Here is a 22,352-nt window from a genome sequence, read left to right as displayed (position 1 = left end):
GTGCCTACCCCAGGCCCTTTACATTTGCTATTCCTTCTGTCTGTCATACTCTACCCTCAGATTTTCCATCAGCCAAGGTTTCTGCTCAGACCCCTCCCCCCCCCCCCCCCCCCCCCGCTATGAAACAACACGCCCTGACCTCTCAATTCTGGCTCTTCTTCATAGCCGTCCTCCCTCCAACTGTTGCCTCCTGGGCGTCTTCATTTTACCCCTCCTCTGCTAGATCACCACACTGCCAAAGTGAGGCCAGGAGAGCCATGGTCTGCTCTGTCACTGCCCAGGTGGCCTTGCCCGAGAGCGAGAGTATGGCGGGCCCAGGCCTGTGCATCACCTCCTCCACTGGGGCTGAGTTGTGTTTCCCGCGCCCATCTCTGCGCAGGAGCTGGCCAAGAGGACCCCCGGCAAGCACCCGGACCACCCCGCGGTGCAGAGCGCCCTGCAGGCCATGAAGACCGTGTGCACCAACATCAACGAGACCAAGAGGCAGATGGAGAAGCTGGAAGCCCTGGAGCAGCTGCAGTCCCACATGGAGGGCTGGGAGGTGCGCCTGGCAGGGCGGGGATCGGGCCACACTGCTCTGGTGTCTTCTCCACTAGGTTGTGAGTTTTCTCTGGAAAAACTGGGACTTCTGGGCCCCACGTCCCCCAGCTCCGCCCGCTGCCCTGCCTGCCAGGTGTGCAGCTTTAGAACTTAGCAGCAACAACAAATCTGCACTAAGATTTGAACTCAGGTCATTGTGCATGCTAGGCGAGTACTTCACTCCAGATACCGCCAGCCCTTTGTACATTGGTTGTTTTGAAATAGGAGTTTGATTCCTGCCATGTGCCTACCTGGACCACACTTTGTCTGTCTGTCTCTCTCCCTCTCCCTCTCCCCCTCCCCCCCTCCTTCCCTCCTTCCCTCCCTCTCTCCCTCTCTCTCTCTTTCCAGTCCTGAGGCTTGAACTCAGAGTCTAGGCACTGTCTCTGAGGTTCTTTTGCTCAAGGCTAGAGCTCTGCCACTTGAGCCACAGCTCCACTTCTGGCTTTTTTCTGTGTATGTGGTACTGAGGAATTGAACCCAGAGCTTCATGCATGCTAGGCAAGCACTCCACCACTGAGCCACATTCCTGTCTTTTTTTTTTTTTCTTTGCCAGTCCTAGACTTGAACTCATGGCCTTAGCGCTGCCATGAGCTTTTTTGTTCAAGGCTAGCACTCTGCTACTTGATCCACAGCTCCACTTTGTTGCTCTTTGGTGTTGAAGGGAAGATAAGAGACTCATGACCTTCCCGCCATGCCTGGCTTCCCCCTGTAGCTTCTTCTGTTGAGATGGAGTCTCGTGGACGTGTTTGCTCGGGATTGGTCTGAAGCCCGCAGGCCTCTTGTGCTCAGACTGCCACGTGGGCAGGTGTGAGCTACCAGTCCTGCAGCTCTTGGCTTTCTAGCTTCCCACACAGGTCAGGGACAGCAGGGAAGCGTCCACAGCAGGAGAGGATGCTGCTCAGACCCGTATTTCCTGGGGATACATTTTCATATCCAAGCCCCAGTGCGCTCATCTAACACAGTAGCTGCTCAGTGCACGGTGTAGTGCCACTTCCTCAGGATGGTCACGGGATGGATTTCCTTTGTGAGAGGATATACTGGGGTTTGCACTCTGCCCCCCACTCCCCAGACGGGCACTCTACCGCTGGGGCCCCACCTCCAGCCCTTGTTGTATGTAGTTGCTTGAGCTTCCTCCTTTTCCCTCCCTAGACTATTAGACACCTTTTCAGAGCCTATAGGAGGAAAAGGGAAAAAAAGAAAAAAACAAAAGTCAAAGGTCAATCTCAGAGTAAGCCGCTGGAGCCGGAGATGAAAGGCTCCAACCAGACACTGCCGGCTGGATGGGCTGCCAGAGGCACTGGGGATTTTTCTGGCTGGGTTTGGGATTTAGAGTTCTTTTCCTGGGCTTGGAGATTCCGCATGCACTGCCTGGGAGGTTGAGGCTTGGTTGCAGGGGGAGGGGGCCGTGCTGTACCTCACCTCCTCTGCAGGGCAGCCTCTGTGGCCGTGCTCACTCCAGGGGCCATCAGGCTTGTGGTATGGCCTCCAGCAGCTCAGTGGTGACACACCTGTCATCCAGCACTTGGGAGGTGGTAGTTTGGGAGTTCACAAGGCAGAGCGGGAGACTGAGGCGAGACCCAGGGACTTGGTGATGGACCTGTTTGCTTCTCTGTCCCCGGGTGTCTGGATCCCCATGGGACATGGGCCCCCCTTGGGTGCCTCTGCTCTGGATGAATGATTTCGATTGGGTAGAAACACATCTAGGCTGTCTCCACAGCAGCCTGGGGAGGGGGGAGGGGAAGGAGGGGGAGTGTTCATGTCTCAGTTACTCTCTGTGAGGCGAGATAGCTTCCCAGGGTGCCCTGAGTTTGCATGGAACATTTGGACCAGCGCTTGCGCTTTGATTTTATTTTCCCTGGTGCTGCGGGTAGACCCTGGGGCTTTGTGTCCATTTACGACGTTGAGGTCTCATCACCTGTCGATGCGTCAGTCTCTTGGTGCCGGCTGTGCCCCTGGGAGGCCGCCCCTGCCTCACTGATCTCTCAGTGCTCAGCCTGCCCCTGGCATCTGGGTTTCAGGCTCGGGGGAGTGGGCTTGCCCGCTTCCCGTATGGCAGGTAGTCCCGGCCAGAGCTGGGAGGCACTGTGCCGCGTGTGCCCCTCCTGGCTCTCTGAGATGCCCTGAGGAACAGGTTTGGACTGGGAGAGGAAGGCAGGGGAAAGCTCTGTCCACCCTGGTGATGGCCTGACCAGGGTGTCTGCACTTTTGAGGACACTCAGGTCTTGTCCCTCGGGAGGTGGAAGATGTTAAAAAAAAACAAAACACAAAAACGTTAAGATGTTAAACAATACAAGGGGGATCCAGTGGAGAATAGAAACACTCCAAACAGCCCAGCAGGCGCCCAGCAGGCGGCAGGGGGACCTGCCATGGGCCATGAGAGTTCCTTGTGCTCTGGGATGGGGCCTGTGGCCCGGGATGGTGCCGACCAGCCCTAGACGTGGGGGCACCCAGGTTGTCATCCACTCTCACCGCAGCAGGGCCCGGAGGGGCAGGCCTGAGGCCTATTAAGGTTTGCGGTGAGGTGGGGAGGCAAGGATGGGTTCCTGCACTATCCTGGGGTTGGTTGCCCACTGCCCCTCCTTGCTGTCCAGGGCTCCAACCTCACAGACATCTGCACCCAGCTGCTCCTGCAGGGCACCTTGCTGAAAATCTCCGCAGGCAACATCCAGGAGCGCGCCTTCTTCCTTTTCGACAACCTCCTCGTCTACTGCAAGCGGAAATCCAGGTGACAGGGCGGGGCTGGGCTCTGCATCCCGACCCTGGGGTCAGGGAAGAATGTACATAGGACAGTAGTGTCAGGAGGACACATTAAAGTGAGGAACAGCTTCTTATCAAAAGACACCATGAGGAGAGCGGAAAGTCACACAGAAACCAGGAGAGAATCACGGTTTAGTGTGTGATTGCCTGAGTCCTGGCAGGGTGATGAGTCGTGTTCCCCCCTCTCCCCAGTTTTGTACATAAATGGTTTCGTGGGGTGTAGCCACACTGGGTCCCCTTTCCTTCCCATGGAGTATGGCTGCTTTGGGGACAGAGAACAAATTTGAGAATTGGTGACTGATGCCACGAGGCCTGCAAACAGGAAGTGTTCGCTGTGTGGCCCTGTTAAGAAATATCTACCACGCTGTAGAGGAGGAGGCGACGAAGACAGTCAGCTAGCAGTAGGCCAGGGCATTAGAAGGCGACAATGAAGGTTAGTGGACACCAGGGGTTCTCAGCCTCATCTCTCTTCAGGAAGACAGATTCAGTGTGTGATGGGTTACTCTACCCTGCTCTGCTGTGGGGGGGAGAAAGGGTCTCAGTACTGGAGGGCGTGGACACACTAGGAAGTTCCTTCACTGCTGGCCTCACTGCTGAAAACCAGGCAGTGCCTCCGGAGGCTGAGCTGTGCGCTGCTCATGGCTCAGGCATCCCGGCCCAGGTTCCACGCATGTGCAAACACTTTGAGGAGCCCAAGTGGCAGGAAGAACCTGGCGCTGCCACGTGCACGACTCACAGCCAGGGGGCTGAGCCAGGAAGCCAGAGGCGTGTAGTCCTGCTGTGACCCCAATTGCTCCAAGTTCAGAAAGAGCAAAGCAGAGGTCTGAGCATGGTGGCGCATGCCTGTGAACACAACTGCTCGGGGAGGCAGCCTGCCAGAACCGAGCAGGACCTCAGCCAGTGAGCTGGTGTGGAAGCCCAGCTACTGGGGAGGCAGAGGTCTAGAGAGGCGCGAGGCTGGCCCGGGCAAGAATGCACAACGCAGAGAGATTGCCAGGCAAATGAGAGGCTCCCAGTTCAATCCCCAAGACTGCCAAAAAAGAAAAACATAATGAATGTGGGAAGAACGTGAAGATGGGGTCTACGCTCTGTGGGACAGGGGCCGGAGTGTCCTGGGCTGAAAAATGTTGACTCAGTTGTAGGCAGACCACTTAACTTTTGGAGTGAACACATTTTTAGGCATTTTCCGTGTAGACTTCTACATAAAAAGCGTGTGTGTGTGTGTGTGTGTGTGTGTGTGTGTGTGTGTGTGTGTGTGTAAGAACCGCACAGATGGCCATTCTTCCCACCTCCATGGCTGCAGCGTGATTGCTTCCCCCCCCTCCACATACAGAGTATCCACCCTGGCCTCTCACCAGCTCTTCTCCCCTTTGCTGGGTGGAGGGGGCACCAGCTTCTCGGCATTGCTGCCCCCTGCCAGAATTCTGACTTCCCTCTGGCTTTCAGGGTCACCGGGAGTAAGAAGTCCACCAAAAGGACCAAATCCATCAACGGCTCCCTATACATCTTCAGGGGTCGAATCAACACAGAAGTCATGGAGGTGGAGAACGTGGAAGACGGAACAGGTGGGTCCAGCTCGCTTCCTGCCCAGCCCAGCTGGCCGGCCGGACCCAGCACTGCCTTTGCGGTGTTCATTCTTCTCGGTGGTTGATGAGGGTAGGAAGGGAACGCCAGGCCCAGCCCTCAAGCTGAGGGACGAAACGTCCATTCTTCACAGACGCTAAGCTGCTTTCTTTCCCTCAAAGGGATTGTGTCTGAAGCGTGTGATAATCATTTTCTTGCTGCTTAAATGTATTTGTAGTTGTGGCTGAGATCTGAGGATACTGCTTGAAGCCATCTTGGGCAGGGGAGGCTCTGGGATTCCATTTCCAAAATAACTAGAAAAGAACTGGACTGGAGGTGTGGCTAGAGTGGTAGAGTGCCCGCCCTGAGTCACCTTTGCCTCCTGTCCCTACCAGCCGATTACCACAGCCATGGCTACACTGTCACCAACGGTTGGAAGATCCACAACACTGCCAAGAACAAGTGGTTTGTCTGCATGGCCAAGACAGCGGAGGAGAAGCAGAAGTGGCTGGACGCCATCATCCGGGAGCGGGAGCAGCGTGAGAGTGAGTGGCCGGGGCCGTGCTGGCGGCTGCTTCTGGCTGGGCCTGGGAGGGACCCCAGCTGTGGGAAATGGGGGCAGGGAGCCAGGGACTCCGCTGGCACTTGGTGGTACCCGAGAGGAGGCAGGCGGTGGAGCTCGGCCCTCACAGGGCACTGGCCGGGCGTTGGCCCACAGGCTCTCGAGAATGCACGCCTTCTCCATGACTGGACCCGAGTGTCCCAGGCTCGGAGCCCGGCTCTACCAGCCTAGTAGCATCTCGGTTTCCTTATCGGCGCAGTGGGGGTGGATGAGGGTGCCCGTCATCCAGGTTTTGGAGAAGAACACGGGGATTACAGTGGGTGCTGTGGAGGCATTTTCTGTGATAACGATCACCACCACCACCACCACCTCTTCCCTTACCATTGGGGCCCGCTGAGGTCCACGGAGAATCACGGGCACAGAGTAGGCCAGGGTCTGGTGTCTGCTGGGTGCTGCCTCCGTGCAGGTTGGTGGTTTGAGGGCCTGTGGCAGGGGTCCAGGACAGTGCCATGGCGAGGGCAGGGCTGGCTGTGGGGATCCCCGCTGCCCTGGTCCCCCCAGCGTCCCGTGTCCTCTCGGGTGCTGACCGTGTCCCCACACAGGCCTGAAGCTGGGCATGGAGCGCGACGCCTACGTCATGATCGCGGAGAAGGGGGAGAAGCTGTACCACATGATGAGCAAGAAGGTGAGCCTCATCAAGGACCGCCGGAGAAAGCTGAGCACCGTGCCCAAGTGCTTCCTCGGCAAGTGAGTGGACCGTCCGCCCGGCCTCCGCTCTGGCGAGGCCCCACCCGCAGCACGGCGGCACCCAGCCCAGCCGCGGCCTCCCTCTCTGCCAGCTTCTCAAGGGCTGATAGGTCTCCACGCAGATCTTCTCAGTGCGTTTGCCCCAACTCCCGCAGGACCCGCTCATCTTTTATATCTGTCCATCCATGCATTTATCTGTCTGTGTTAGTCCTGGAGGCTGTCACTGAGCTCAAGACTACCGTTCCACCACTCGAGCTACAGCTTAACTTTTTGGCTTCTTGGTGATCAGTTAGAGACAAGAGTATCATGGACTTTGCTGTCAGGGCTGCCTTGAACCTCAGTCCTCAGATCTCAGGCTCTTGAGCAGCTGCGCTGACAGCTAGGTTGACCAGTGTGAGCCACCAGTGCGTGGCTTGAATACTGCTTTCTGTTGAGACCTGGAACATACAGTCACAGAGCGTGTGTTGAAGCATGGTCTTATCTAGCATGAGTCTGCCCCGTCCTCTGGTCCCACCTGAACGAGTGTGCTTGTCCTCTGATCCCGCCTTCACGAGTCTTCTGGCCCCACCTGCACGTGTCTACCCCTGTCTCTGGGCCTGGCTCGGGCCCTGTGAAGCTGGAGCAGTGTTGCTGCTGGGTAACCTGACTGGGCGGGAGGAGGGCCCTGGACTCTCCCATTGGCTAATCCCTAATCCTAGACGGAAAGGACAGGAGGCTTTGCTCTAGGAGTGGCCTGTGCCCCCTTCCTGCTTCCTGCCCCGTGGGGGGCAAGCGGATGGGGTGGTCTGGCAGTGGTTACAGCCCTCAACCCCTCAGGAAGGATTGGGGAGATTGTTCTTACTCCCTGTTTGGATCTCAGCCAGCATCGTAGCTGGTTTTGTAACCACGGGGCCTGAAGGACCAGACTTCCCTGAGAGACATCCTAATAGCATGCTCCTCCCTCTGCCATTCCTGCTGCCCTGCTTTGACTACCTGTGCCCTCTGTCACCAGGGTGTAGCTCCCGTGGGCTCCCTGAGCTCCCCTTTCCGTGGCTGCAGAGACAGATGGTCCTCCCTTCCACTCCCAGCCTCCACACATCCTTTAATCTCAGCGATGAAGAAACTGAGCCAGAGGGGGCAGAGGCCCTGCAGTCACATGGTCATGACTGGGTTCAAATCCCAGCCCTGGCAGCTCTACAGCCTATGTTCTGTCCCACTGCACTCCGCTCTGTGTCCTTAGCCTCTGCCCCGCACATTCATTTTCCCTTGGCTGCTGCTTTCCCCACGGTCCGGTCCACATCATTCCTCTATGGTAGCTTCTCCACAGCCAGACAGGAAGTTGTGAATACAAGAGTGTCTCTGTCAGGGCAGAGTTGAGTCAGACTTGGACTCAGGTCATGGTTTCCCCACTTGCTGGCGGTGTGACATTGGCAGATCTGTAACTTCTCTGATTCTCAGCAGATGGTTGCTAGAGGAATCTCAGGATTGTCAGGGTCCACTGAGATGAAACGTGCTTGGCGTGCCTCTGCCACGGAGGTTGTGCCCGGGTGTGGGGGGCGGTTCTGTGGCCAGGTGTGTTGAAAGGGTATCTGTTAGAAAACTAATAGATGCCACATTTGCCCGAAAGCTCGTGGGATCAAGTGTGCTGCTGTGAAGACTGGTGGAGGGGCCTGGGAGGGGCCCTCAGCACCCTTGGGGAGACGGTGTGTCTGCCGAACCCTGGCCACGTGCAGTCAGAGGTGGTCTCTGTCTGCAGGGAGACCCCGACTCGTGGAAGAATCAGGCAGCAGACAGAGAATTACAGAAGGAAAAGCAGCTGGTCAGTGAAGGTTGACCATGAGGCAGAGGAAAGCTCAGCTGGAGGGGGGCATGGAATGTTACTTCCTCTCAGGTGGAAGTGATGTTTTATATCAGAGCTGAACCACACGCTGGAGCCAGCCATCGGGAGACGAGAAGAATAGTGTTCTGGTTAAGGGCACAGCAGGTACGAATGTGCTGTGGCCAGAGTGAGCTGTGAATGAGGGAGGATCAGTGAGGAGGCTGAGCTGGCCAAGAGTTCTGGAAGATGGGGTCCCAGGGCGTGTGTGGGGCCAGCTGTGGGCCTGGGTCCCAAGTTGGATTTTAAACCAGATACTCCAGGGAGGCCCTGTGGTGGCTCTGTGTGTGGTGGGGGTTGAGGGGGGCACTGGACTGGGCTCGAGTTCACCCAGCACAGAAAGACAGCACTACTGGAGAGCTCTGTCAGGGGCAATCCCGGAAGATACCCCTCAGCCTGGTGCTCAGCCTGGCACACACAGGTGGTGTGGGGTGTTGTGAGTGGACCATCAGCCATTCCTGGCAAACAGGCTGCTGTGGGCTAGGCAGGCTGCATCTCAGAGCAGGAGCGTCACAGGTAGGAGCTCGAGCTCCCAGCCCACCCTCTGGACTCTCCCCCACCCCTCCATGGATGCAGGAAGGAGGGCCGATGCCTGGGTGCGTAGAAGGTATGAGGAGACGTCCTGACTGTCCTGTGCCCAGCCTTGGCCTTCCCTTATGGCGTATAAATGTCCAGTGGGCCAGGAAGCAAAGCAGAGTGAATGCCCATAGCCCCATCTCTCCACTAGAAGCCTCTACGCAGCCCCGCATGGCCGCCGCCTCCTCTTCACTCTCTTTACCCTGGAAGCCGAGGCCACACTGCCCTTCACACCCCTGTCCCTAACCACTGGCAGATCACCACCTCCTACCCCTGCTTCTCACTCAGCCCCGGTCTGAGACGCCTGTCCCTGCACCCCAGTGCTGGCGGACAGCATTCCGCTGGGCAGGACAGCTGGAAGGCGAGCTCCTGGGTCAGGGTGGAGGTCTTGGAACCCTCTGCCCGATATGGCTGCAGTGTGTACTGAGTTCTGCCTCAGCCGTAGCGAGTGCTGGCTGACTCAGCATCGTGTCTGCGGGGTCTGCTTTGCCCACTTAGAGGATTCCCGGCACCCTATGGTAGAAATGAGTTTCGCTGGCTCAAGGTTTCGTATGCAAAAGTCTTACCCACTTACCTGTTGCCAGCTCACGCCTGGAATCCTGGCTACTTGGGAGTATTTTGGTTGGGTCCAGCCTGAGTTTGAGTTCAACCAGTAGCTGGGTGTGGTAGCCTGTGCCTGGCATCCCCGTTAGTACAGGAAGTGTAAAATGGAGGAGTTGTACCTGCCAAGTACATCCAAGGCCCTTACGTTGGCAAGGCCCAGTTTTGGCTGGATCCTGGTGGTGGCGGCATGGCTGTTGTCCTGTGGCAAGCTGCTATGGGATACTTCCTGTGCCCTTGGCTGCCACAGGACTGCTGGTGGTTCCAGAGGTGCCCAATGGGGCGGGAAGCCCCATTGCCAGGCACCAATTCCTTAGAGATACGTCCTCTCGCGGAGTCCGTGTTGCCCTCTGCCCACTTCTGAGTCTGGGTACTCAGCGGATGGCACTGGGAATAGCCAGGGCCTTTCCCACCCAGTCCGTGGGCTTCCCCTTCCTTTCTGCCACGCGTCCCCCACCCCCCACCTCTAGCCTGGTCTTCGTGAGGGCCTCTGCACACCACTACCTGATGCAGGCAGGGCCTTCCCTGCTAGCGCTGCAGAGCTAAAAATAATCCCTCTTTGCCCAGCCGCCCACTTACCTGTAATTAAAGGCGGGACAGCTGGCTTTGATGAGCAGAAGAGGGACTCCCTGGCCAGCTGCCATTAAGCTCAGTGAACAGCGGTGGCTGGCCCAGCTCTAGGCACTCCCGCCCACTGACTCCAGTGGGCTGAGTTCTGCACTGAGTTCAAGAAATGCCCATTAGATCTGGGTCCTGGGGGGTCTGGCAGGGGGTCTGATTCCTGAAAGAAAAGCTGCTTTTCTTCCTCAGGCCTCGGTCATCCCTAAATTTCTCTGTGGACTTGAGGATATCCCTTTTTGTTCCCTGGTCTGTTCATTTTCCCCACTGGTTCCGTCAGCATGGTCAGGGGTTCCCACCATCCCTCTTCCAGGCCCCCCCCCCCCACAACTTCCAAAGGCCAGCACAGACCAGGAGACAATCATAACTCTGCCCATCTCTGCCCACATGGAGATTCTGCCAGGGAGGTGTGAGGTAAACAGGAGGAGCCCTGTAAGCAAGGCATCCCCAGAAGAGGAAGCCCAGCAGAGCCCAGCAGCAGGTTGGTGGGGTGGGCGGGGGCTGCACGATGATGAGGGGACACTGGTGCTGAGACACCGAGGATGAAGAAGACTGCTGGTGTGAGTGAGTGCCGCCCTGAGGCAGGGAGGACTGAAGATGGGCAGGGCTGGAAGATGAGCGCAGGCAGGTGGAGATGGCAGGGCCTCCTCATGTGGGCACAGATTCCACTCTGGGAGTCGGGGCCCATCACCATGTTTTGTCACGGGAATGACATGATTTGACCACCATTAGTTCTCCTGACTCTCCATGTTCCTCGGGCCCTCCCATGCGTTCTTCCCGTTTATCTGTCTACCCATGTACTTGGCCTTCTGCCCATTATCCTTCCATTCAGTTGGCAGTCTCCCTGCTCATCCGTCTCATCCTGCTTCCTTCCTCCATTATCTGTCCATCCACCTTCCATTCAATGTATATCCACCCACGTACCCATCCACCTTCCTACCAGCCAGCCACCACTATCCATTTATCCAGCTATTATCCATCTGTCCATCACCCACTTATCTATCATCTACCCACCCATATCTATCTCTCTATCTGCCCTTCCTCCCTTCTTCCCTCCCTCCCTTCCCCATCCATCCACTCATCCAGCCATTCATATAGACTCATCTGTCACCTGTCCACCACCAGTCTCTTGACATATGCATTCACCATCCACCTTGAGGGAAGGGAAGACAAGCCTCAGGCAGCCCATCAGGCTATGGGGCCGATGCTTTCCTGGCCCGTGGGAAGGTCTGACTGCCATTCCTCGGCGTGGATGGGGCTGGGCTGGGCCGGCCCAAGGCTTTTCAGCAGCATCTTCTGTTTCTGGCAGTGAGTTTGTTGCCTGGCTCCTGGAGATCGGTGAAATCAGCAAGACAGAAGAAGGGGTCAACCTGGGCCAAGCCCTGTTGGAGAATGGTATTATCCACCATGGTGAGTGGGGGTGGGGCGGGGGCAGTACGGTGAGGGAGCTGGCCAGACCCTGGCAGGCGTCCCCAGGCTTCCAGGCAGCTGCCGGTCCCCCAGCATGCCCACCGCCCTCCCTTGTGGATGCCTGGCAGATGAGAAGCAGCCTTTCTCTGGTGCCTGCAGAGCCAGGACCCCTTAGAAAGCTGGTGGTCAGGAGTAGGATTTCCTGTGATGTTTTGAGACAGGAGGGAAGCCATTGTTTGGGGTTTGCTCATGTGGTGACATTTATTATGTGCCTATTATGTGGTCGCAGAGTTCTCGCAGGGTTGGGGAGGACAGGAGGGGCTGGCTGTCAATGGGGCAGTGGAAGAGGGGTGCAGAAGGTGGCTGTGTGGGTGTGATAGGTGCAGGGAGACATGGGGAGGACAGTGGTGTGTCAGGAGAGCTGGTGCTGGTGGTGGGGGAGCCAGGTGGGCACCAAAGTCGCAGGAGGGGCTCAGCCCCAAGGTCCCAGGAGGACTCCAAATTAGCTCTTCAGGGACTGGCAAGCAGACCCACGGACTGCTTCCCTCTGCCAGAACAGGGGTATGGGAGGGAGGGAGGTCAGAGGGCCCAGTACCCATGGAGGAACCCAGAGGGCAAGGTCAGAGGGCATAGGTAGGCCTCTGACAGAGGGGCAAGGTCATAGGGTGCTGGGCCCATGGGACATCTAGGGGTTGAGGTAAGAGGGCACAGGACTTACAGAGGTTCGTGGAGAGGACGGCCCGCTGGCTGCCATGCAGAGCCTGCTAGGCAGGGGTACAGCAGGGCAGCGGTGGTTCAGGACAGGGTGCAGAGTGGGGAGCTGGCTCCTTGGTGTTTTGGACGTGGGGCCTCACAGGTTTGGCTAATGGACCTCACGCCTCTGGGATACCTGCACAGTGTCCTGCACAGGAGCAAGGGGGTGAGGAGGGGCTGCCGGGCAGTCCTGCTTCACTTTCCCCGTCCCCTCACAGTGTCCGACAAGCACCAGTTCAAGAACGAGCAGGTGATGTACCGCTTCCGCTACGATGACGGCACCTACAAGGCCCGCAGTGAGCTGGAGGATGTCATGTCCAAGGTAGCGACCCCTCGCCCCTGACCTCTGATCTTGTGGAGGGCACTGCATTCGGGGCCCATGCCCCCAGCCTGCCGCCGCTGCTCCCTCACTCCTCTGTCTCCTTCCAGGGCGTCAGGCTCTACTGCCGTCTTCACAGCCTCTACACCCCGGTGATCAAGTAAGTCCCCGTGGTGTCTTCTCGTGTGTTGCCACAGCTATGCCTGGCAGCCGAGGCCGGCCCCCGCCCGTGTCTTCTAGGGCCCCTCCTGTGAGAGGGTGGGAAGCAGAAACGGGCAGAAGTGACCGTGAAGGGCTGTGGTCTGGAAGCACACGGGCTGAGAGTTACCACGGCTGGGCCTTCAGCATGCGCACACGGCCAGGCCTCTCTTGGGCCCTCCTCTGTGTGAGCCGGGGCTGTGCCCCCCCTCCCTTCTCTGTGCTTTCTCCCTGGGGTCTCGCTGCTCAGCAGAGCACGTGCAGAGTCCCGTGTTCAGTATCTGTGTCATCACACGTGCTGACTTCTTTTCGTTGATGGCCACACATGGAGAGCCCTGGGAAAACCGTGTGGAGTGACTGGTGAAAGGCGCCCCATCTGGCCTGCGTGTGACTCCCTGAGGCCAGGGATGGGCTGTGCCCCTCCCCTGTGGACCGCTGGCATTCACATCCTGCCCTCGGCCCTTTGATCTCTTCCCCACGTATCTTAGCGTCACATGTGAGGGACAGAGGGGTGCAGCTCTGTCCGCCCTGTTGTCAGGGTCTTGCTCCTTTGCAGAGGCTGAGGAGGGCTTGTTCTGTGTTGCAGCACCTGGAGGCCCAGCCCTGGGGACCCCTCCCCCCAGTGCCAGCCCTTCCTACTGTTGCCATACTTTGTCAGACAGGAAGAAGCAGCAGGCGGGCACTGCCCTTGTGTGTGTGCCTGGACCCCCAGGCTCCTCAGCCTCAGCGCATTCCTGCGAGGTTTTAGCTCCTTCCTCAGCTCCTGACCTCCTGCTTGGCCGAGGTTTGGCCCTGCAGTGTCCCTCAGAGTGAGCCAGAACCCCCAATGAATGTCTTTCTGTTGGGGTCTCATGCTTGTGCCCATGTCAGCCCGAGAGAGCCCCCTCTCTCTTCAGCTTAGCTGGGTTCCTTTGGGCACATAAGCGCCAGCATAAACCCCAGAGGAAAGAACCAATGAGTGAGGCCTGCATGCATTGCTCATCTCTCTCTATTCAGGGACAGAGCGCTTTTGCCCTCTCACTGTCACAGCTAGGTCCTGCTGTGGGTCATCTGGGCACCGTGGGCAGCCTGCACTGTCCCCACCCTGGGTTCCACAGCCCCAGTGTCTCAGGTCGGCCATACTGTGGGTCAGGAGGGCTCCAGGCTGGCACTTCTTTCTCCTGCTCCATGGTACCCCAGAGCCCAGGGCGGCTCCTCATCCATCTCCTGTTCATCTGCCACCTCACCCACAGGGACCGTGACCACCACCTGAAGACCTACAAGTCTGTGCTCCCAGGAAGCAAGCTGGTGGACTGGCTACTGGCGCAGGTGAGCACGTGCTGGCCCCGACTTGTGGGACTTTCATGGGCTTAAAAAATTCCTCCTATTTTTTTTTTTTCCTTGGTGCCAGTTCTGGGACTTGAGCTCTGGATGTGGGTGGTGGGTTTTGTTTTCCTTTCACTCAAGGCTAGTGCTCTGCCACTTGAGCCACTGTACCACTTTGGCTTTTTGGTGGTTTGTTAGAGGTAAGTCTCCTGGATTTTTTTCTGCCCTGGCTGGCTTTGGACCATGACGCTTAGAGCACAGTCTCCTGAGTAGGGGGATTACAGGTGGGAGCCACTGGCTCCTAGCTCCTCTATCATCATTTTTTAAAATGGTGGCAAAATACATATCAGGTCTTCATCCTTTATGAACACCGTTCATGGCATTCGTGGCATTGTGTAGCTTCCACCTCCGTGCCCAGAGCTGTGAGTCTTATCTGAGAAGAATTCAGTTTGGCGTGAGGAAAGGCTTGGTCCAGCGCTCCGCCCTTTGTCTGTGTCCTGCAGGCAGAATCACATCTCCCCTTGCCTGACTGCACGTCACTGCTCATACTGAGAATGGAAACCGTCTCCCACGGTCCTGGAGGCTGGGGTCCAGGTGTCGCTTGCTGGGGGCTGGTGGGGCGGTGCTGGACTTGGCTTTGGCTGTGTGGAGGGGTTGGCCTCCCTCTGGCAGTCTCTTAGAGCCACACCTCCTCAGGCTGCCGCCTCGAGGACGATATTGCAGCGCTCAGACCCCAGCAGTCTACATACACTCCTGCCTTGTCACCACCCAGGGCTGGCCACAGTTGCAGGTGGAGGTCATGTTTTGTCACCAGTCACCTGTTGGTAGATTTGGCCACCCCCCCATCCCCCATGTTGAGGCTTTCCGTTTTAAGCCTGGGACAAGCTGGTCCATTCTGGCTTCAATCTGGAGCCTCTGCATGGATCTTGCTTTGTGGACAGGAGCTACACAAGGCCCACCGAGCCTGCCTCTCCTCCTCGGTGGCTTCTGCTGACACACTGCTTCCACTCGTGACCCTGGAGGGATTTGTACCTTACTCAGTCTTGTAGCCGTTGCTGTTGGGGGACCAGGGTCCAGAGAGGCCAAGTGCATAGCCTCGTGGCAACTGAGCCAGTGCAGAACAGTGTTGAGTCCTGTGTTTTCAGGAAGCCACGGGCACGACCGACTACAGCTGTGGAAAGGCTGTGCCAGCTCCATAGAGGAGATGCCTGCAAAGTCCAGGAGCTCCATGTTGGTCTCACTAACAGTTAAGCAGTTCTAGAAGCCTCATTCCATTCAGATCAGTTTGGTGGCTGGATTTTCTCACATCACACAAATTACTAGCAGTTGCTAAGAAATCACAGCCAATCTGTGAAGTCCGTTTTTCTGGGGGCTAAATAACTTGAAAAAGTCAGGTTAGGAAAATGCTTGAAAAAGAATTGGAACTGAATGAGTATATTTCCCGTGTGCCGTGACTCAAGAGCCTGCGCCTGAGAGGCCCCTGGCAGGCTCTGGATTTGAACTTAGTGGTGTTCTAAACCCTAGGCTGCCTGAGGGCCGTGACCTGCTTTCACCAATGCTGCTCTCCCTTTGTTCCTCGTGCCTCAGTTTTCCAACCTGTAAAATCAGGCTCACGCTACCATCATCATCTCCTGCTCTGGTTGCTCCCAAGCTCAGTGGGGAGGTTGAGGCAGAGACTACAGGGCCCAGCATGTTCTTCAGGGGATCTGTCACTGCCACTGCCACTGGCAGGATGTGGCTAGCTTCCTCCTTGGGGCCTGTCCTTTCTCCTCTTGACCCTGGCGCATCCGGCTGCTGGCACTGCCTGGCTCTTTTGTGGAGGGTGTGGATGAACTCTGCCTGTGAGAAGCCTCGGGGCGCCAGATGCTGGCTCGGCCTACAGGCTCCTGGCCAGATGTGTTCCTCAGAGCCAGCGCAGCTGCTTAGAGTGGGGCCTGTCTCGCAGTGCCTCTCTGGCCTGGCTCTTTGCCTACCACCCTCTCTTACCTACTTGGGTCTAGGGGAGCTGCCTGTCTATTTTTCCTTTTCTTTTTCTTTTCTTTTTTTTTTTTTTTTGGTTGTTTGTGGGACTTGAACTCTGGGTCCGGGCACTACCACCCCACCCCTTGAGCCACAGCGCCACTTCCGGTTTTCAGCTGGTTAATTGGAGATAAAAGTCTCACGTTCTGTAGTGCCCAGGCTGGCTTTGAAACACGATGGATCCTCAGATCATCCTGACGTAGCTGCGATTGCAGGCGTGAGCCACGGCACCTGGCCCACTTCTGGTTTTTGATTAGTTAATTGGAATCTCACAGAGACTTTTCTGCCCAGGCTGGTTTCAAACCATGATCCTCAGATCTCAGTCTCCCGTGAAGTGAGGATTTCAAGCATGAGCCGCTGGTACCTGGCTAACATCTCTTTTCATTGGCTTTGTATTGAATACTTGTCCTCCAAGCTTGGGGATTGAGGCTCAATGGTAGGGCTGTGGCCTGGTCTACAGGAGACCTTGGGTCTAGCCACAGGGGGTCCCCTGGTGCCCCTGTACCCTCTGTACAGGAGAGCAACCCTGTTTGTGGTCTCTCAAGAACAACCACAGACCTGTCTGGCAGGTGGCAGTTGTGTTGTGGGCACTGGTCCCCACCCTCAGTGGCTTAATGTTGGCCCACCTAATGTCGCTTCTTCTGTCTGTTCCAGGGGGACTGCCAGACGCGGGAGGAGGCGGTGGCACTCGGCGTGGGCCTGTGTAACAACGGTTTCATGCACCATGGTAATCCCTGCTTTCAGCCCAGGATCCTGGGGCCTAGAATATTCCTCAGGGCTTTGATCCTGGGCCCTGTGCGTCAGTCAGCGTGTCTCCTCGATGGCTCGCATGCCTCTTCCCCTCCCCCTCACTGTTCTTGGAGCCACGTGCCAGACCCCACCTGTCCTCCCATCTGCTGTGTTGCTCTCTGCATGGTGATCATTGTGTGTCAGGCCCAGTGCTCGTCGTGTGACAGTGGTGATACCTGCATGTGCCTGCGTGTGCAGCTGTGTGTGTTCTGTGTGTGTGCACACGCACGTGTGCCGTGTCTTCTGTCCTGCTGAGGGCTGTGAGGACTCCCTGCCGAGCCCGTGGGGTCTCCCAAGAAGCATGGGCGCTGAGGGCCCCTGCCCACTGGGGTCTTCACCACTGCCTCTGGCTGTCCTGCCAGGAGGTGAGGGCCTGAATCTAGAGGAGGGTGACATGGCTTTGCCTAGGTACCACTGGAGGGGCAGGGAGTAAGAGGTGGTCACATGGGGAGACTGAGCCAGGACGGCCCTGGGCTACTTCTCTGGTCTCTGCTGTTTGGGTGAAGTAACTTGTCCAAGAGCTGGACAGGAAGCACGTGGGCTCTGCATGGTTCTGCCGCCGCTGCTCTCCTCTGTCTCGCACACAGAAGCAGCTATGGACAGCCGGGAAACAACAAAACTTTATTTATAAAACAGTGGGGACAACCCATTCTGACCCCTGGTCTTCCTGCCTTGTGAGCAGCAGGCTGGAGGCCAGGCTAGTGCTAGGTGACTCTCACTAGGCGTGTGCTCCTTTGGGCCTCAGTTTCCCCTGGAGGCCTTTCTTGAACTGGCATGCCCAAGGTTCTGCAGGGTCAGAAGTCCCAACACCAGGCCCCCAGCAGATGTGGATGGGCCAGGCTCTCCCAAGCCCTTCATTCCCAGAAGCCACGGGGCCTCCCAGCCCCCTGCTCTGCCTGTTAGCGCGCAGAACCCCTCATTTGTGGGTCAGGGTAATTAGGGGTCTACTCCAGCTGCCATTCTGGGAAGGCTGCTGTCTGAGGACATCCTCAGGAGGGGACACGGGGGGACAGCCTTGATGCCTTCGGGGTCTCTGGGGAGAATAGGGTGTGGCTGTCCCCTGCTCTGCCACAAACTCAAAAACGGACGAAAATAGGAAAGGGCTGGGGCCTCGGGTGTGCAAATGCAGGGCCAGGCTGTGTGTAGGCGTGGTGTGGCCCCGGCCCCCTCTGCCACGTCTAAGCTGGCCTGTGGGCCCTGACGTACCAGGGAGGAGCCCACAAGAGTGGTGGTGCCCAACACAGGGACACTGAGGGATGATGTTTCACCCTGACCCAACACTGCCTATAGATGACTTCGAGAGGCCAGAGGAGAGGCGTGGGCTTCACAGGGTCCTGGATGGGGATTCAAATCCAGGTTTGTACATACCAAACCTGACCTGCCTGGTGAGAGGGGGACGCAGGGCCTCCTGGCTGAGCCAGCAGCACACCTGGGCCATCTCAGCCTCACAGACATCTCAGCAGAGACCAACGCTGCACCTTCTCCTTCCAGAATGTTCTTACTTCCTGATCACAGTGGGGGCAAGGCGAGTAGTCTCCTCCCCCCCCCCCCGCCCTCATTTCCTCCCCAGCCCCAGGGAAAGTAGCAATTTACATGTCTGATATCTCCTGGAGGAAACGGAGGACCATGGACAGGCAGTGTGCCAGGAGCTCTCCCGTGACGGGGAGGAGATGCGTCCTGGGCCTTCCATTTAGCCACAAGTTAGGGCAGAGCCCAGCCAGCCGCAGGGACCACGGGTGTCTCATGGCTCAGGCGAAGGCAGCTGTTGTGTCTTTGCTGGCCCACCGGCCTGAGGCAGGTACCCCACCCAGCACTGGCTTTTCTGCACCCAGACTCGGGGGGCAGGGGTGGAGGGGCTGGGGGATGAGCATGGGGGAGAAGTGCTGGGGCGAGGGTTGTTCTGCCACCTGTTGGCTGCGTGGCCTCAGTTCACTTAGCTTCTCTGGTCCTCAGTCTCTTCCTCCGTTAAAGGAGTACAAGAAGGAAAGGACTCTTAAGGGTGTGGCCACCCCGTGCCTGACCCCAGGCACCACACCCCACACCCACGATATGGGCCATCTCCTGGCTGTCCTAGAACTGGGCAGCACTCCGCGTCGGGCCGCACTCACCGTCCTGATCGTCAAGTGAGGTTAAGAGAACACACGAAAACGTGGCTTTGACCAACCAGTCCAAGGCTGGGTAGTGGCTGGGTTTGGCCCATAGCGTCTTCATTCGCAGGCTGAAAGCATTCAAGGCTTGCTCTCCATCTAGTGTGCTTGTGTTCCCATCCACATGGCTGGCCTGCCTGTGGTTCCCTCTTCTGCCAATACTTGTTTATCTCCTCTACCCATTTAGCTTTGGGTTTCTCAGCCTTTCCTGGTGGATGTGTTAGGCTTTTCTGTCTTTATTTTTTCATTGTGTGCCAGTCCCGGGACTTAAACTCAGGGCCTAGGCACTGTCCCTAAGCTTTTCCCCTCAACGCTGGCATCCTAACCCTTGAGCCACAGCTCCACATCTGGCTTTTTGGTGATTAATCAACCACCATGAGAATCTTGGTGGACTTCTCATGAACTTTTCTGCTCATCCTGGCTTCGAGTTCTGATCCTTAGATCTTAGCCTCCTGAGGAGCTAGGGTAACAGATTTACTGACGGAACCTGGCTTGATCTGCTAGTTTAATGCATTCTGTGTACTTCACTGCTCCCTGGATGTGGACACTGCAGGAGTCTTAGAACCTGCTCCTGCCTGTAGGGCCATGACTGGATGACGTTCTTCATGTCACTGCAGTGCTTTTGGGGGTCCCACGTGTGGACTAGCATTCTACTCTAGGACAGAATGGATTCCACCTTGATTATACCTGCTGCTGACATGGAGGTCTTCCATTGAAATATAGTGGGAGGCAAGGGTCTGCTTTTAAGTCAGTTTTCCCAGTGCCTTCTGTGCATCCCCCAGCATCCCCCAGACGGCCACTTGTAAAACCTCCGCACTCGCACAGGCCCGCAGGCAGTGCCTGCTGACCCTGGGTTAGCAGCCGACTGCTGCCGTCACTTGCTCCTTTGGTTATTGTGGCTTCACAGCATGTCTTTATAGCAGCCGGGACAAGTTTGGAATTTCCAGAGAAGTCAGAACGCCAGATGCATTTGTGAAATACCCTCATATGTTAGTGTTGGCCCGTAATTCCATCTCTATCGAGCACCACGTTGGCCAAACCAAACTTGTACAGGAATGGGTCCCTGAGGCCTGTGGCTGCCAGTGTTGGCCACGGCTGCCGGGGCCTGGCCACGTGAGTCTGACCCTGTGCTGTGCTTGTGCATCTGTGCTTTCAGTGCTGGAGAAGAGCGAGTTCAAGGATGAGCCGCAGTACTTCCGCTTCCATGCTGATGAGGAGATGGAGGGGACCGGCAGCCGGAACAAACAGCTTCGCAATGACTTCAAGCTGGTGGAGAACATTCTGGCCAAGCGGCTGCTGGTAAGAGCAGGGCTGAGCTGGCACTTCCTCCCCCCACCCCCGCCCGGCCCTCGGGGTGCTCAGCATAGGCACAAGTGTGCTGGGTGGGGGGAGGGGCACGAGCCCAGAGCTGCTGTCCTCAGGGAGTGGCCGGCCCACAATCCATTGCTGTTGTCCATCAGATTCAAAGCAGCATTAGCCAGCCTGACCAGATACTGCCAGCCTTGCCCACCCACTGGGGAGCAGAAGCCCCTCCTGATGCAGGGTCCATAGCCCCGGATCTAGAAGGGTTCTGCACCCTCAGCTTCCACGCCGCCTCGCCTGCCCCTCTGTGCCCTGTCCCTGGTCCCTAAGAGTTTTATCCTTTTTTTTTTTTTTTGCCAGTCTTGGGCTTGAGCTCAGGGCCTGAGCACTGTCCTTGGACTTTCTCAAGGCTAGAGCTCTACCACTTGAGCCTCAGCACCACTTCCGGCTTTTTGTTTTTTCTATGTATGTGGTACCGAGGAATCGAACCCCGGTCTTCGTGCATGCTAGGCAAGCACTCTACCCCTAGGCCAAACTCCCGGCCCCTCAGTAGATGTTTTTTGACCTCCTGTATTTCCATCAAAACCCTCAAACCTTTTGCCATGCTGCCAACTCTTAGAAGGGCTGCCGTGCCCCAGTTCCCTTCCTGCCTCAAGTTGTTGGTAGCAGCAGACCTTGGGGTCAGACATTTCTTGAGCATCCATGGTGTGCTGGATGCCAGAGCCTGCCCTCAGGCTGGCAGGAGGGCTGTGGTGGCTCCTCACTTGATAGATAGGCATTGCGTACCTACTCTGTGCCAGGCGGCACTCTGGTTTTCTGACCGTGGCTGTGGCCCTGCAGGCTCCAGCCTGCATCCCTACCCGGTAGACCTGGGCTGTGGGGAGCTGCAGAGGCCAGTGCTAGGGGGGTCTGGTCCTGTGGGGTCCAGGTGTATCTGCCCTAGGCCTCTCCCCCACTTGTCGGGTCTCTTGCCTGGGGCCCTCAGATCCTGCCTCAGGAGGAAGACTATGGCTTTGACATCGAGGAGAAGAACAAGGCTGTGGTGGTGAAGTCAGTGCAGAGGGGCTCCGTGGCGGAGGTGAGGCCTGGGGATGGGGGTGGGTGGTGGGCAGGTGGCATGTCCGTGGGGGAGGGCTGTCCCCAGACACTGTTGTTCCTTCTCCCATTTCCTGGAGTTGAGGGGAGAGGCTGGTGGCAGTGGGAGGTAGGGGGCGGCAAACCCCATGTCTACAGAAGCTGGGGAGATCATGTGGGATGGAGCAGGGGCTCAGAACAGCCCTGGCATGGCCCTCTGGTGCCCTCTCCTGGGCAAAGTGGGGAAGTGCAGGAGAGGTGGGAATGATGATCAGTGCTGTCTGGGGTGTGTGGCCCATGGGGAGCTGTGGTGATGCACTCGCGGGCGGTGGCACGAGCTGAGCATGTTCCCAGTGCGGGGGGGGGGGGGTCGGCGGGGTGCCCCTGAGTCTTGGTTCTGGTCAGCCTGTCTGCTCCTGTCCTGGCTGGGTCTCCCTGGTGGCTCCCCAGGTGCTTCCCGGGGAGTCAGCCGGCCCTTTGCAGCTTGTCATCCAGAGCCAGGGCTGGGGACCCCTTACCCCAGGGGACGGTGGCCCTTCATGGCTTTTAGAACGTTCTGGGGTTCCTTAGTAACCCCTGCTTTGTAAACCCCTCCCTCAAGATGGCCGGTCTGCAGGCAGGGAGGAAGATCTACTCCATCAACGAGGACCTGGTGTTCCTGCGCCCCTTCGCGGAGGTGGAGACCATCCTGAACCAGTCTTTCTGCTCCCGCCGCCCGCTGCGCCTGCTGGTGGCCACCAAGGCCAAAGAGTGGGTCCCCTGGGCTTGCCGGGGTGGAGGTCTTGGAGGCCCAGCTCCTCCAGCGTCGCCCACCCCCAGGGGGGCCGCGGCGTTCACTTACCGTCTCTCTCTGTCTCTGCTTCCGCCATCACAGGACCATCAAAGTCCCCGACCACCCCGAGGCCCTGAGCTTCCAGATCCGAGGGTCCTCCCCGCCCTGCGTCTATGCCGTGGGCAGAGGTGAGCGGGCACTGCAGGCGGAGGGGCGGTGACCGTGTGGGAGGGAGCTCTGAGTCCTCCAGAGTGGTGACATTCACCACTGCCTGCACACCGCGAGCACTTGTTTTCTAAACACCGAGTCGGCTGGGCAGAGGGCCCGAGAGCAGGACCGGGAGTGGGGATGGACGTAGGACAGCACCCCACAGGGGTGGTTGTGCTCAGTCAGGGGAGGTGGTC

General features: G+C 57.7%; 1 protein-coding gene across 1 annotated transcript in view; it reads left to right on the top strand.

Annotated features, from left to right (window-relative positions):
* Positions 1–22,352, top strand: part of LOC150050579 (phosphatidylinositol 3,4,5-trisphosphate-dependent Rac exchanger 1 protein-like) — a 54,250-nt gene that overhangs the window by 18,564 nt on the left and 13,334 nt on the right. Inside the window, exons 7-20 of the mRNA XM_090352731.1 lie at positions 380–541; positions 3,174–3,307; positions 4,786–4,904; positions 5,298–5,447; positions 6,067–6,211; positions 11,170–11,270; positions 12,242–12,345; positions 12,453–12,502; positions 13,773–13,848; positions 16,519–16,591; positions 19,957–20,099; positions 21,088–21,180; positions 21,778–21,926; positions 22,051–22,136. Of these exons, the coding sequence (XP_090208857.1) occupies positions 380–541; positions 3,174–3,307; positions 4,786–4,904; positions 5,298–5,447; positions 6,067–6,211; positions 11,170–11,270; positions 12,242–12,345; positions 12,453–12,502; positions 13,773–13,848; positions 16,519–16,591; positions 19,957–20,099; positions 21,088–21,180; positions 21,778–21,926; positions 22,051–22,136 (1,585 nt within the window). The remainder of the gene's footprint in view (positions 1–379; positions 542–3,173; positions 3,308–4,785; positions 4,905–5,297; positions 5,448–6,066; positions 6,212–11,169; positions 11,271–12,241; positions 12,346–12,452; positions 12,503–13,772; positions 13,849–16,518; positions 16,592–19,956; positions 20,100–21,087; positions 21,181–21,777; positions 21,927–22,050; positions 22,137–22,352) is intronic.

Source organism: Megascapheus bottae, chromosome 18, assembly GCF_031878675.1.
Source record: "Megascapheus bottae isolate mThoBot1 chromosome 18, mThoBot2.hap1, whole genome shotgun sequence".
Taxonomy (NCBI): domain Eukaryota; kingdom Metazoa; phylum Chordata; class Mammalia; order Rodentia; family Geomyidae; genus Megascapheus; species Megascapheus bottae.
The sequence above is the reverse complement of the archived record's forward strand: the minus strand, read 5'-3'. Positions and strand labels throughout refer to the sequence as shown.